This window comes from Apostichopus japonicus, chromosome 2, assembly GCF_037975245.1.
Source record: "Apostichopus japonicus isolate 1M-3 chromosome 2, ASM3797524v1, whole genome shotgun sequence".
Classification (NCBI taxonomy): domain Eukaryota; kingdom Metazoa; phylum Echinodermata; class Holothuroidea; order Aspidochirotida; family Stichopodidae; genus Apostichopus; species Apostichopus japonicus.
In genome coordinates, this window is record NC_092562.1 from 24,078,044 (window position 1) to 24,093,969 (window position 15,926).

A 15,926-nucleotide genomic window follows, 5' to 3' on the forward strand; every position below is an offset into this window, starting at 1 on the left:
CAGTTAAACCAGAAAACGTGGATATGTCACACATGTTTGTTATCTCACATTATGTTCAAGAACTTTTTGTTCACATTTTATGGATTGTATAAAATAAAGGCTACTTATTCATGGAACTTGCGAGGTAATAAGTTTCATAAAAGTTTCAACATAATAGCGTCGTTCCTCGATAGTGTATATTTGTTCTGTGTAAAAGACTGGTTGTAGTGTTCAATGATACTGTTATATTATCAACTACTGCACCATTAATGCTCTTGTCATAGTAATGATTATACACATTTTATCCACTTCTTCTTAGTTTCAACCATTTGTATTCAGCTTTCCAAAATGTTCCAAAAATCTTCAACGAACTTCAAGAAAGAAATAAACAACCAAGTATCCTTTGAATTCATTTGTTTGTATTTTTTGTGTATACATGTTAATAATTATTACAGAAGTTGGACAATCCGGTTAAATAGTTTAAGGGATGGAAGAAATGAATACAATGGTTACTAAGCAATTACCTGGATCTATAGACCAGACTCATGGGCAGACTGGTTATGAATTTTCGTAACCGCATTTCTAGTTTCTAATTCTGCTTTGATTTTTGAGAGGTGGACCGACATTGTTATAATTCTTTCAATAAGTATTTCAAGTGAAGTAAATTAAAGATTGCAGTCTATAAGTCTATGAAAACTTTGAGTCTGTGTAATTATGGTTAAAGAGGTGCCCCAATTTTCTCAGAAGAGCAAGTTGAAGTATTCTCTTAACAGTTTTGTGCAGACGTAAAATTTTGCAATGTTTAACGTGATGATATGGTACGTCGAGAACATCCTAACGGTTGGTGCAGAGCGAGCAAGGTTCAACAAGTTTTGATATCTCAGTGCTTCACTTTTATCAGTTTAATTTAATTTGAAAGCCACGTAGCAGAAATATCATATTATAACTGTTTTAATTTGTGTCTTTGGAGGGAGAAGGGGGGGGGGACTTGTTCTATGATATGTGTTTGGAAAGTTTGGAAGTTACATTGAAAATGTTCTGTTTTTTCCGTAATGGTTGCATTGTATGCAAGGCTCATTTCATTATTATTTTTGTTGGTTTTACATTGGACGGTAATAACGAAAACCATCTACGTTTGTTCAGTCAAAATATCGATGAAAACGAGAAGTATCATGTTCGGTGTTGATCATATTCGTCCTAATTGTTCAGTTAAGTTGTTTAAGTAAGTGACAAACCGTTAATTAAAAATTATGTCTTTCAGTGCACAGTAAAAACAATGTGTAAAAGTTAACGGGGTATAAAAGTGAGGGGTAAAGAGTTGTGCAATTTTTACACAACGCTGAGTAAAACATGTATATCAGGCGACACAGACACAGGTGTAATGATTTACAAATGCGTATTGTGTAAAAAAAGGACCAGTTTGCCCCTTTCTACCGGTAAAACAAAATACCGGTGTAATTTGTTGCACTGCACTGGGTAAAATACATTTATGTTACAACTTTGATGTGTAAACACGCTTTCATACCGCGTCGCTGCTTGCAGAACGACAACATGGAAGCCACTAAAAGTTCGATGGTCGTTTCACAATTTCTGGAAAACATCGGCCTAGCGGAACTGAAGCCACAATAAGAAGGTAGGATGGTGTATTTCGGGCATCAGTACTAACCTTTTATGCGGAAAGAATAATATTTCAATAAGTCTTGAACTACAATTTCACCGTTGAATACTGAACGAAAACTGTTTTAAACGGCATATACTCGTCGCCTAGGCCTCACTCTTGTTTAACGTTACGACTAAATGTTAGTGCAAGGTCCAACGTTAGGCTAAGCTATTTCTAATAGTAAGCGCCAAGCATACATATATAGCCTTTCGTTCCTCTCTAGATTCTCTTTTCATGCCCATAGAGACTAAGTAGTGCACATAACCATCTTGTTCGTACTAAAGATATTACTCACGTATGAGAGTAACTTAGGTTACGTATAACGTTGGCCAACGTTGAACCATCCTAGCTTTGGCTTATGTTTAAGGCCCAAGCCAATTCTACATTTATATACTGATAGGTCTCCTTAACCAACACTACAAATAGGCAAGCGATACAGCCTAGGCTAACATTACCAGTTGAATATTAGTTTTAAGGCCAGGCAATGACCCATTATGACTAGCATATCCATTAAAATAAGCCTCACTATGATCCTGCAGTAGTCAACCAAGACCCTGGCTCTCATATGTTAGGGCCAAATGGTAAAACAAGCTTTGTTAGTTGTGATGAAATAGTATGCTTTGCAATCATAATGGCGTATGTGTGTGTTTGTGCTGCCAAGCTTGTAAACACAGTATTTCAAGAAGGGAATTTTGGACTTCTCATGTTTGGTGTGTACGTGACCACATTAGGGACAAGAAGCGCACTGATTTTTGGGGAGGTCAATGGTCATTTGGGGTCATCAGAGGTTAAATTGTGAAAACTACTAAACCTGATATCTCAAGAAGGGAAGCTTGGACAGATCTGATGTTTGATATGTGGGTGTGTCACATGAAGTTGGCCTACAAGAGGCCTACATTCCAACTAAGACCTTGGTCCATGGTGGCTAAATAAAATAATGATGTTAGTGTTTAACCTTTGAACGCAGTTGACTTTTACCTGAAGAAAATAAGTTATGTTAATGAGTGGGCTAAGCAGTAAGCACATTAATATCTCTGCATTTTTTTTTTATTTCACAATAAAATGTTTACATTCTCTGGTTGTTTTTTATGTCTAGAATAATATGTGATGATTGCACAATCCATGAATGTTCATTTTACGGAAGCAATTTCCTAATATGCAACATGTCCTTTGTCATTACTGTTATTAAGCTTTGTAACAGTGTTATATGGAAAATATTTTCCCTCTAATTTCCATAGCTCACAGGATTGATGATGAAGTATTTGAGTTACTGGATGACAAGAGCATAACACAGATAATCCCCAAACTCGGTCTTCGTTTAAAGTTTAAACATCACTACAACCTAAGGTGCAACTCTCTTTCAGAAGGTAATAATATCATTGTTCAACACAGGTTCGATTCCTTGCTGCACACGGAATAGTATATGTGTTCAGGTCCATGTGCATATGTACGTGTACTGCGTATGCATGAGTGAATGTGTGATGCTTGGCTTTGTTACGTGATAACTCAACAATGGGTGATCGCCCTTTGTTACTTAAAGATCTTATTGTGTATGGTGTTCATCGATCTCATCGTAAATATCAGTTAAAGTATTGGGTCAGAGGTCAAAATATTTCAATAACAATGATTCTGCACCCAAAGGTCACATTATATCCAAACTTTGTATGATCTTTTTGGTTATCATGTTTGTCAATGTTATTGTGACATAATTCTGAGTGGTGGGCCTCATTTCAGAAGATGGCATGATATATCATTACCATGCTAGTAAATAGCCCGTAGTAACTTGTAATCAATTGTTTTTGGTGTACATAGCATTGATGTTGTCACAGATTGAGGTCAATATGTAAATGTTGCAATATTACTCAAGTAATGGTTCTGATGCCACAGGCAATCATCAAAGGTATTACTGTACTACAGTATAAATGCCCTGAAATACTGCATTTATGCTCATAGTAATCAGTTCCACTAAATAAAATTAAATAGACTGTTAACCCTGGAGAACCTGCATGGTTGTCAAATGGGGTGGGTGCGGAATATGCCTCTTCCTCAAAAGGAAATACCATCACAAAAATGAACTAGTAGTAACCATGAGTGAGGGTTGCATGGGGATACCCTCTTTTAAGGGAAATTTCCTGATAGTTTCAGTGCCCCTTTGACTCTATACCCCACATAACTCGCCCATTGTCAGAACCTGGCTATGTTACTGCAATATACTACCAAAATAAGTTGCCCTTAATTTGGCCAGAACTAACATATCATTTCCATGGTACCTCTAGACTTTGATAATTTATTATACCAGGAATCTTCATAGGACTGGAAAAGAAGATATTAAATAATATTTCAAATCCTTTTGGTGTCGAGACAAGTATGACCTGTGTGTTGTAGAAGTTCCCCCTGAAGAAACCTGTTTCTTTTTTACTAGCATTGGTCAGATATGCTTAAAACTACACAACTGGAAGGTTACCTATACATATTTCCCAGATTGTGGTCAATATATATAAATTTTATATAATAACTTGTCTTTTCAGGAAGGTGTAAACTTAGCGCAATACTTGACTCAATTTGATGGACGTACACAGCCATTCGTTTTGATCTTGGGAGGCAACTACTGCCAGCCACAGCAGCTCTTCGTCATCATTGAGCGAAAGGCAATGGTGGTAGACACACTTATTGCAGCAATTGACCTCTGCTACAAGGCTTACCAGATTTTAGACCTCTGCTATCGACCTCAGACTACCGAATGAACCCGGGTCTATCAGGGCATTCAGGGCATACTATCATTTCAAATCAATTATGTAAGACCACTGTCAGCAACATGGCATTATTTTTGTCATTGTTAACAAGGAATACGCTCCAGCAGCTCTTCGTCATCATTGAGGAGAAGGCACTGGAAGTGGGCCCGCTCTTTGTATCCATTGGCCTGTGTTATGTAAAGCTAAACAGATGTTAGACCTCTAGCTGCTATTAACTTCAGGTTACAAGGGTATGTAAAACTTTACCCAGTTTAACATATAAGTGATGATTTGAGTCTGTTCCTATATAGATATTTTCTGTTGTTTTCAAAGTTGTGTTGTGTTCTTTCTATTATACGTGATCACTGCGTATAGGTAATTTTGCAGGGCTTTAGTTCTCCAGCATGTTTTATTGAACAACTGTGATAACAGATAAGTGATGATTTTACTTTCATTCCATATAGATATTTTTCTGGTGTTTTCAAACTTGTTTTGAGTTCTTTCTATTATATGTTAGATTTTTGTGAAATATCACAGCTTATAGTTGATTTTAAAGGACTTGAGGTCTCCAGTATGGTTTATTCAACAACTTTGAAAGCATATAAGGGATGGTTAAGTTTCTTCAAAGTTCTGTTTTAGTACCTCAACTATATGATACATTGTAACATTTGTCGATGTAAATATGTTAGAATTTTGAGAAATATGACAGCTTAGTAAAGTTGAGTTTCATAGGGTTTTAAGCATCTAGCATGGTTATCCAACACATAGTAATGATACACTTTACATTAATTCTAAATAATACTGCCCGAATGTTGGAAAACTTTCTGAATAACTCGTTGATGAGGTCAACATTAGGCACAAACAAATTAAAAAAATGTAGATTTTGTTGGCTATATAATTGCTATGTGAGATTGATATCCAGGAAATACCCCAGGAATAAAATATCACAGGGATTTAAAAGTCATGTGTATGTTTCACCTGTTTGATATGTAGCTTAACTCGTCTTTCACCTAAACTTGGGTTGATATTATGCAAGCCCATAGCAAGTGGTGTCAAAAAAAGTCCCCCCCCCCCACACACACCAACCTGATTAGAAAAACAATTAAGAATAAGAAAAGTACATTTCATTATGCAATGGCTCCCCTACAAAAATATTTTAGCCTACTATGAACAATATTATTAACCTATATATGTGGCTGCATTGCTGCTAATACTGTAATGGTATTCACTTCTATGATTTTCATGTTCTGTTTTATGCAAGAGAGAAAATTCATTTTTCCTGATAAGCTGAAAGTTATTTACAGAAGTCTTAATAAATTTTATCAGTTCATTTTGATGTTACAAGTGTCTTATTTTCTTGCACTGAGATCATAGGCTTCCTTGCCATAGAGCCAATGTTTGTTCCCATGTTTGTTCATATATACTAAAGTCTTAAAATTATTGCAACCTTACTTAACACGCAAGCATATGCAAGTATGGAAGTTATATCAAATTGTTCAAAGGTATATGTTTTTGACACGATTTTGAAACATTTACAGTATATATAAAATTATATTATTTACACAAGTGTGTGTGTAAAAGTAACCCCAAAAGGTGTGCTTATATTACACAACTGTTGTGTAAAAAAAAGGAACCCCGAAAGGTGTGCTAATATTACACAACTGTTTTGCAAAAAAACTACACAACTGTGGGGTAAAACCAGTGCCCTGCTTGACATGGGTAAAATTTACACAAAATGGGGTACAAAAGGGAACATGGTCATTGTTGTGCAAATTTTACACAATGCTCAGTTGGTAAAATAATTTACACATTGTGTGGTAAAATATTACCCCACAGTAAGGTAAAACTTTGCCAAAGCATTAATGTGTAAAGTTTACACATCTGTTGACCATGTTCCCTTTTTACACCATAGAGGTGGTCAATTTTACCCCATGTTGAGCAATTATTTTTAAGTGTGTGGTCTTTGGCTGTGCGTATTCATTTGTGCTTGGTAGGCTCGAAGTCAGTCAACAGTCCAACATATGGTCATAGGCATATTTGCCTGGGCTTTTTAACTCAGCCTCAGGGATTTCTACCTTGCCCTCGATTTATTTTGGTTATCTAGAAAAGATGGCAGCATAAGATGAAGTACTTTAATTCACTTGTACTCTGATCCCTAATGTACCAGCACAGGGAATTCTACTGCTCTGGTACAAAGCATATAGATTGCTGCAAGAAATTGTCAACTTAATTTGGCAATATTTGGGTGTGATTATGATGTTATCTAACACAGTGATTTCTGAAACCTCTCTTTTCAGTTCCTCCTCAAATGGAGGTCCCCGTATCTCCGTTTGGAAATTTATCTTCGATTCAGGTGAAATGGACGCCTCCAAGCCCACCACATGGGATGATTATTCAGTACGACATATGCTATCAGCCAGTGGATGAAAGTCAAAATGAAACCATTTTGGAATGGAATATATCACAGGGCTTGACTGAAGAATTGACTTATCTGATCACAAACTTGGCTCCAAACTCTAACTACTCAGTTAAGGTAGGCATTACATCTTACCCTATTTAGGTTGGCATTAGGTTTTACCCCATGAAGGTAATTAGCATAACATTTGACTCCATTAAGGTAGGCATTACATCTGACACTAGTAAGGTTAGAATTAGGTTTTAACCTCATGAAGGTAATTAGCATTACATTTGACTCCCATTAAAGTAGGCATTACATCTGACACTAGTAAGGTTGGCATTAGGTAAGCATTAGGTAAGCATTACGTCTGACCAGATTGAAGGTAAGTATTACATCTCACCATATTAAAGTATAAGCACTATATTTGGCCACATTAAGGTAACCGCTATGTCTGTCCCCAAGCACTATGTCTGACCCAGGCACTATGTCTGACCCCATTGAGGTAACCCCTATGTCTTATCCAAAGCACTATGTCTGGCTCCATTGAGGTAACCACTTTGTCTGACCCCATTAGGATAAGCATTATGTCACGACCCCATTGAGGTAAGCACTATGTCTTACCCCAAGCACTATGTCTGGCCCCATTGCGGTAACCCCTATATCTTATCCCAAGCACTATGTCTGACCCCATTGAGGTAACCACTATGTCTGACCCCATTAGGATAAGCATTATGTCACGACCCCATTGAGGTAAGCACTATGCCTGACCCCAAGCACTATGTCTGGCCCCATTGCGGTAACCCCTATATCCTATCCCAAGCACTATGTCTGACCCCATTCAGGTAACCCCTATATCTTATCCCAAGCACTATGTCTGACCCCATTGAGGTAACCACTATGTCTGAGCCCTTTAGGATAAGCATTATGTCACGACCCCATTGAGGTAAGCACTATGTCTGACCCCAAGCACTATGTCTGACCCCATTGAGGTAACCCCTATATCTTATCCCAAGCACTATGTCTGACCCCATTGAGGTAACCACTATGTCTGACCCCATTAGGATAAGCATTATGTCACGACCCCATTGAGGTAAGCACTATGCCTGACCCCAAGCACTATGTCTGACTCCATTGAGGTAACCACTATGTCTGACCCCATTAAGGTTAAGCACAATGTCTAACACAAAACAGTATGTGATAAATTCAGAAAATGTCTGTACCTTTCAGTTGCTAAGTTTCTCTACCGTAATATCTACGATCATTTACAAAGCTGCATGTAAATTTTTTTTTAAATAATATACACTTAATTCATCGCAACCTGCAGACGGTAAGTCTTATGAACTCATTAAAATATTTCTGCTGCAATTTGCTGACTGGTTACGAGTGAAATGGAACCTCAGTTTTACAGTCTTCTTGCCGATCATTGAAATATGAATATTTCTCATCATGAAAGGTTCGTGCGTATACGTCAGTTGGTTCCGGAGTGTGGAGTCTACCATTGCACAGAATAACGGCCGAAAGAGGTATGTCAGACATTGTTCAAGATTAAAAGTTTTCTTTTCTGCGTAATCACCTAAGCGTTGTCACGGTTGATAATGGGGGTCGTTGATTCAACGGTGATCTGAAATTTGATACCAAATCAGTTTTTTTGGGGGTGTGAGAGTGCAATTTTGCATATTTTCCTAAATGACTTAGACTTAGAGGAGCGTGATTTTATCATACAGTAAATTTTAAATTTATGATCTGCTCTCTTCCCATATGATAAAAAATAGGAGATTTTTTGAAAAAAATAAAATAAACTGTTGATAGTTTTCCAATTTTAATTAGGTTTGGTGTAAGACTTGATTGATTCGTTTATATTATGCTGGAGACTGGTGGCCAAAAGCCAACAGTTGCTTGAAATGGCAATGCGTTCAGTTGACCTCATGAATATGCAGATATGTTTATTTCCATATTCTACAGTGCCTGGTCCTCCGTCGAACCTCAGAGTGGAAGAAGGAGGATTGACCCACGTGACCATACTATGGGACGTCCCAAGGAAAACTCAAGGGAACATTGGGAGCTATAAGGTAGGGGAGGGTTGGGGAGGTACGACATTTTCTTTAGCAGTGTGTTATACCCGTATCAGCAAAGCAAAAGCTAAGGTTCGTGGAGTATACATATTGTGGTTGAAAGGCTATAAATACAAGACTACTGAAATTGTCGTAATTATGATAAAAGGGTCACAGTAAAAGCTGTAGTATTAGTAGCATTAGAAAACAGTATTACTGATGATGTTGATGAGGTGTTTACTAGCATCCTACACATTACATACACAATTTCATGTTACGACCGAATCTGGATAGTACGTTGCAGCTACGGAACCACTTCTATGAGGGAATTTCTTGTGATTCTGATTTCCTTTTTAGACTTACTGTGCTAACAGCTAGTGTTGTAGTACTCAAAAACTACTCGGTACTCTAGTACACGAGTACCCTTTTTGCAAGTTATCTGTATACTTGCACACGGTCAAAGCACGCACATGTCAGTACTCGTACTTGTCGTTTAGTAATTGCACTCGGATGCTAACGTACCGGTATTGGTACTCGATTGTAAGTTCGTGGTACGCTTGCTTATGTAAAAAACTGACATTACAACAGGAAGCTGCGTATTAATATTTACGATCCCTTTTGGCATTTCAGTGCAGTTTTGTGTAATAGTACCATACTCTTTTGTCTCTATTCCAGCAGTATCATACATGTAGCCATGCAAGTACATTGACCAAATATAGTAAGCATAGGCTGTACAAAGATGAAGAATGCTTGAGTGTTGTATGATGCTAACATATAGAATAATATTGAAGCAGTATTTTGGAAAAATACTTGGATGAAAAAGTACTAAAGTGCTGCCCTCAGACACTGGTATTCGGAATATATGTGGTTCTCAAGTACTCAGAACTGACGTGCTTGGTACTTGATTAAAAGTAATAGACTACAACACAGCTGATAGCAAAATATATTTTGTTTTTTAATTAGGATAGTCACAATTGCTCAGGTTTTAAACAGTCCAAATAAAGAAAGAGAAAACAATGAAATCCTTGTTTTCTATCATTTTCCACTGAAAAAAAATATTGTTTGTGTCCAAAGGAACTGATTGAGATGTTGGCTGAACAAAATAAGAAATGTTCCTTCAATGCCTTCATTTGATCAATTGCCATGATATACCTCTTCTTGCGACTGCTTGGTATATTTGTTATATTATCACTACAACAAGAAAAAATGTTGTTTGAATCATTTTATGATTAATGGAAGAGATTCAACATGCAGTTGCTCTAAGCAGTGAAAGTATCTAGTTTAAACCGCTGAGAAAATATTTTATGCAAAGTCACACTAACAAATGTTGTTGTCTTGTTCAAAACCATACCATGAAGTTGTCAGTGGTCTCGACAGTTCATAACAAGAACAAATTTAATCGTAAAAGCAGAGGTTAGACTTAAGCCCGAGCCTATCCAAGCATGATCACAACATCGACATTTAGTTGAAATACATTCACCTGATGTTTCTCCAGCCTGTTGTGGTCCAGCCATAAATAACTTAGCAACCAAATTTGAAATCGATAAACGTTGATGTTGTATGTATGTATGTATTTTACATCCTCCTGCAAGCAGGAACTCGCAAAGAAGCCTCATTGGCTTATCAAAGCCGCAAGCTGACCGAAGTCAGTCTCTTACATTCATATTTAACGTCCATGATTATGAATTGTCAATTGTCAACAACTCTGTAACTGGACGACATACATTAATCTTGGAGTGACTCGAACCGGGGACCTTATGATTGGAAGGCACCGACGTTAACCACTGAGCTAACACTCCTAGAGTTATTGCCAACAATGTTATTACTAACTTAATCTCTGTCTTTCCTTCCTTAGATTGAATATAGAGCTGTTTACAGACCCTACGAATCATCACCTTGCGGAAGAAACTGTGAGCCTCTGCCGGAGATTACGATAGACGATATTAAACTCATGAATATTCATCAACTGAACGGATTAGATCCTTCAACGGTCTACGAGATCAAGGTACGAGCCTCTACCAGTGCGGGTTATGGAGAACCGGCAGTGATCAACGCAACCACTCAGGTGTTTACAGGTGAGAGATTATCCTTGTAGCAATCTTTTTGCTAATTATCTTTCTAAATTTCTTTCTGTTGAAAAGAGGAATAGCGCTAAGAAGCGTCTGTCCAACATTTGTGTTTATATCTTGGTATTAGCAGACATGATAAAACTGAAATATTGAAACTATTTCTTTTTTGTAAAAATTGACGAAAATTGATTCAGCTGTCTGGAAAAGTATATGCAAAATACAGAAGAAATGATTTGTGAGCCGGAAAAACTTCTGCTTATGTCTGTCCTCCATTCCTTGTTTCTGTCACCCTACCAGGTGGGGGGGGGGGTAGGAAGCTTCCAAAAAGTGGGGGCACAACATCAGAGGGGTACTTTCTCATACCACAACCACCACTCATTATGCTATAAACCGATACACACCGGCAATATCACTTAAATATATATGATGTGTTAGTATGCTATCAATACTATTTATTGAGATCGTTTATTGTTAACCGTGGCTACAAAAAGATATGGGATGCTATTTTAAAAATAATATGTACAGACTAAAAATAAATAATTTAAAATAAAATATGAAAATTAACAAAGGCTTAAGATATCCAAATGACAGTTCTTCATCAAAGGGGCACATTTTATTGCCAGTAGGGCACATTTCCTATTTTGGAAAAAATGGGGGACACGCGCCCCCAGTGCCCCCGGCTCCTGCCCCTGCACCCTATCCAACCCTTTCAAGTATTTCTCTGTTCATGAGTGGTGGAAGGCTTAATCAAACAGTTGCTATCTTCAATCATATTTCGTACACAGATCTCCAACCAGCAAATGTGGACAACATTGCTCCTGAGAGAGACGGATCAACTGCGGTGATAAGCCTGCCTCCACTAGAACAGACTTTTGCTATGTGAGTTGACAAGTAATGTTCTATTTTTATACCAATAATGTTCTACTTTACTTGTTCTTGTCAAGATTCCTATCTTAATTCCCAACTCTTCATTTTTTGTATGTTTGTGACAGGTAACAAAAAGAAGGGGAAGAAAAAAAAAACATTGCATTATAAGAATAACAACACATATGTATATAAAAGCCCAAAAAATGTTTGAAGGTGAGGGATACATATTCATGGATTTGAGTACTTGTTTCAACAGTTAGCTGGTGCTACCGTTGTTACATCAAAGGGTCATTTATTAGATATTTTTCCTGACAAAAACAACCCAAAATTTGCCAAAAAATTGGAAGCAGCCAGCTAGCTATTAAGGGGCATCTTTCTATGGTTTGGTTATACAAAACTAAAGTAAATATTAATTATTATTATTAATATTAAAAAAGAAGTCGCTTAAACTAATTGCCCTAGATTTTTCACCAACTAAACGTTATTATTAATAAATTAATATTTCCATATCAAAACATTTTTGAATCTCAGACACACTTTTTTTATGTTACTTTTTGATTTCATTACAAATGCCTGCCCCCACCCACCCCCCAAAAATGTTTTCTTTCTCATTATTTGAAATAATTCTGACATTATTCAACTTTTGAGCTGAATTGTGATGGTACCCAAGGTGACATATATATGAACCCTGTACATTATTTAAGATCCCTCTGCTTAACATATACAGGACAAACTATTGAAAGTCCTCTCGGTTTTGTATTACATTGCATTATTCAGAAAGTTTCAAATTAAATAGTCAGAGCTGGCTTAACCTGTTCGGGTGAAACCTGCCCTTTACGTAACCCAATTATAGTCATATATAATTGTTTGGGGGGATGTCGATTTTATCATTTTCAGAGGGTACCTGGTAAGGGTGAAGCTGACACCGGCTAAGAGGAGAAGAGCTGCAGACGAATTTGAGTCCTTTACTGAAAACAGCGTCGATTACATCGCAGCCGAATTAGTGAAATCGGAAGAGACCACGGTCTTCACAGTTGGAGACAACAAGATCTACGGGAGATTCCACAATGCACCCCTGATGGGAAACAAAAGCTATGAGCTTTACATTCTTACTGTCAGCTCTGTGAATGGGGTAAGATATTTATTTAAGCATCCAGTCGAAATAATGAAATAAAACACCCCAAAAGTTGAACATGAACAATCTGTACAATTTCATAGCCTTTGTATGAAGCTTCTTGACACATTCACATAAAATTTCTTGAACTAATATTTAAAATTTTTCTATAAGGAAAAAGTTGTGTGTTAGGCGACTTTCTATCTATGAAAGGGGAAAGATTTGCTATTTAAGGACAGGTTTCCTAAAGAGAAGAGCGTTTTTTGGTATAATTTGGTAATGGGGTCTTTGAGAATTTTCTTTCTTCCTTTTTTTAAGCCCATAGATGTAATATTGTGCAATATTTATAGGTTATTTCCCAGTACTAGTTGTGTCTTTGAAAACGTAATTATGCTATCTGCATAAAAGTGTTTCCAGATTTATTGAGTTACATAAAATTTAACAAAGGGATTTAAACAAGAATCTTCACAATGAGTCAATCTGTTTTACAGCCAGTTTAATGACATTATGAATAAATTATCAAAGTATTGCAGAGTAGTCAGTATTACTGTGGCATAACCAACCAGATTACGTTACTGACTGAATTGGATACAAAAGCCAACTCAAGGTCAGGGAAAAAGTGGGGGGTTGGGCATTCCCCTCGCCCTTCCCCCACCTATTATTCCTCCTATGTTGATATATAAAGACTTGACATAAACCTAGATATTGTATAAAACTCCCTCGTTCCCTGTTCATTTTAGGTTCCATCAATTTCAAACAGAGTTATATTGGTCACTAGATGCATATTATATTAAAGTCCTCCACTCTTGTGACTTTTAATTGGTATTGAGAGCAATAACATGCTTAAAAGGAGAAATCGTACTGGGCAACGATGTTTGGCTGGATAGCTAGCTCATTTGTTTTTTGTTTTTTTGTTTTTTTTTTTGGGGGGGGGAACTTCTTTTGTTTTCCTTGTGTCAAAATGTGATTCGAATTCAGTTGAGGTCAGTAATTTCTTTCCAATTTTCTTTCTCACAGACCATGGCAACTGTCTCAGGTCCTGCTATAATCTTAGTTGCTATCAAAGGTATTGGATGTTTCTATTTTATTGTATTTTGCTCTGAACTTGTGTATCTTCTCACTTCATTTTTTAAAGACCTATTCATTTGCATAAATATAGACTAATACTAAATAGACCCACAATGTCCATATATTGACTGCGTTTTGAAATGATACATTCTTTGAAATATCATTTCAATTTTTTTAATGAATTGTGTTATAGTAATAATAATAATAATATTATATTATTTGATATATACATATTATTTGATGTTTTTGAAAATAATGACATCACTTTCATGTTCTCTCTGTCCATGTAGCCTGATCAATTCTTTTTGACACATGTTTTGTAATCTTTGCAATGCCTAAATTCTCGCTACCAATCATTAATAGAAGAAACTCTATCTCAGCTAGTATTACCTTCCAAATTGTTTCGGGTTCTAGTTTAATATCAGTTTGTCCTGTAAGGGCTCTTTGGTGACTTGGACAAGCCCTACGATGAATTTGTTCTGTCCCAGGGAATGATTTATCAAGTATCGCACAGCAAACTGTGATGCGAAGAAATATCACAGTTTCTGAAGATATGAACAATAGTATTTTATAGGAGACTAAAACAGAGCCTTCCACACTGCTACACAAACTTTGAATACTAAATCATTATTAAATATTTCATCCATGTCTCGGACAATACTGATACGACAAGCCGTTACCTCAACAATTGGATGAAACAGTGGCCTTATTTCATAAAATTCAACTTGAAGGAATTATATCTCTTACCAATTCCTTAAGGGTAAAATGCAGGATATTATGGAAATTAGCGCTCATTGCCTGTTTGTCGAGAGAACGGCGTTGCAAGGTTTAGTAATGTCAGAATATTTAAGAACTTGTTTTTTATGTGGTATCCTTCATCTTGGGTCAGTCTCTGTTGGACTTTTTGGTCATATAGTTTATGATGTATCAGGTTCCTAGACATCAATCAGCTTATCTTCGTGATGAATTGAAAAGTATTTTTGGATACGTGAAATGTACATCTTATGTAGGAACTTCTCGTTAATTTTTCTTCACACTTGTGAATATGAATGTACGATTTAGTGCAAAAGAATATAACAGGAATGTGTTTTTTTCAAGGTTATAACCTTGATTATAATCAAAGTTGATTGAATCAAGGCAATGAATGAAATGGCGTGAAAAGTACTGAATTAAATTAAGAAGTCAAAAAGGTACTATATCCCAAGTGCCCACATAGGAGAATCCGTCCTGCAGATGCAGAAAGAGTCCTGAAAATGAAAGAAAACCAAAATAAATGTTAACAGAATGTTGGATAATAGGAGACAATATATAAAGTCACATGACGAATGACTTCACATTGCTTTTAAATGCAACAAGCCCATATTACATAACACGTTGTAGAGGAACTTGTAAATGCATTTTCTCTCTGAAAATGACAGAAATACAGCATTACAGGGTGAAGAACTTCGAAACAAAGTGAAATATGCACATGCACAACCAAAAACCAAAAAAATATTAACTGCAATATGAATTCACAAACAAAAGAATACTGCCAAAATGCGTGCAAACACTGTACGAAAATTCAGTGCACACTTATCCATTGGGCAAAGTAGAGAACCAATGTTCACTTGTCACTTGTTTTTAGTGTGTTCTCGAACACACTAAAAACGACTGCCGATTTCCCACTGGTGTTTTCGCGCAGCGAACACACCAACCCCTGTTGCGTGCGAGCATAATGGCGTGGGGTCCAGGGGCCTGCCTTAGGGCCCCGCTGGGGTCAAGGGGTGGAACCCCTTGTGGGGGACCAGGGGGCGAGCGCCCCAGGAAAATTTAGTATTTTTGCGTGTCTGGCGATAAAAAATTCGCAGTTGAGGATTCAAAATACTGACAATTTATTGAATTTAGATTGTCACGAAACTGATGAAAATTTTAAAATGACAAGTTATAGGAGCTATATTATGTGATAAAATGAAAAGAGATTTGATCTGTCTGTTCGTACACAATTGGTA

General features: G+C 36.7%; 2 protein-coding genes and 1 long non-coding RNA gene across 5 annotated transcripts in view; 2 read left to right on the forward strand and 1 right to left on the reverse strand.

The window, feature by feature from the left end:
* The window catches only part of LOC139983124 (gem-associated protein 4-like), a 182,073-nt gene that overhangs the window by 59,497 nt on the left and 106,650 nt on the right, over positions 1-15,926 (reverse strand). The gene's annotated exons all lie outside the window — the stretch shown is intronic.
* LOC139982857 (uncharacterized) overlaps positions 1-15,926 on the forward strand; it is an 87,263-nt gene that overhangs the window by 44,400 nt on the left and 26,937 nt on the right. For 2 of the 3 annotated variants that reach the window (XM_071995993.1, XM_071996003.1), the window contains exons 14-20: positions 6,669-6,904; positions 8,223-8,292; positions 8,732-8,838; positions 10,676-10,895; positions 11,675-11,768; positions 12,654-12,888; positions 13,888-13,936. In XM_071995993.1, coding sequence (XP_071852094.1) covers positions 6,669-6,904; positions 8,223-8,292; positions 8,732-8,838; positions 10,676-10,895; positions 11,675-11,768; positions 12,654-12,888; positions 13,888-13,936 — 1,011 coding nt within the window. The remainder of the gene's footprint in view (positions 1-6,668; positions 6,905-8,222; positions 8,293-8,731; positions 8,839-10,675; positions 10,896-11,674; positions 11,769-12,653; positions 12,889-13,887; positions 13,937-15,926) is intronic. The other variant, XM_071996013.1, reaches the window with a different exon arrangement.
* Positions 1,230-5,701, forward strand: LOC139983207 (uncharacterized). Its single transcript, XR_011798552.1, has 3 exons — positions 1,230-1,612; positions 2,878-3,006; positions 4,168-5,701. It is a non-coding gene; the product is annotated as an uncharacterized lncRNA (long non-coding RNA).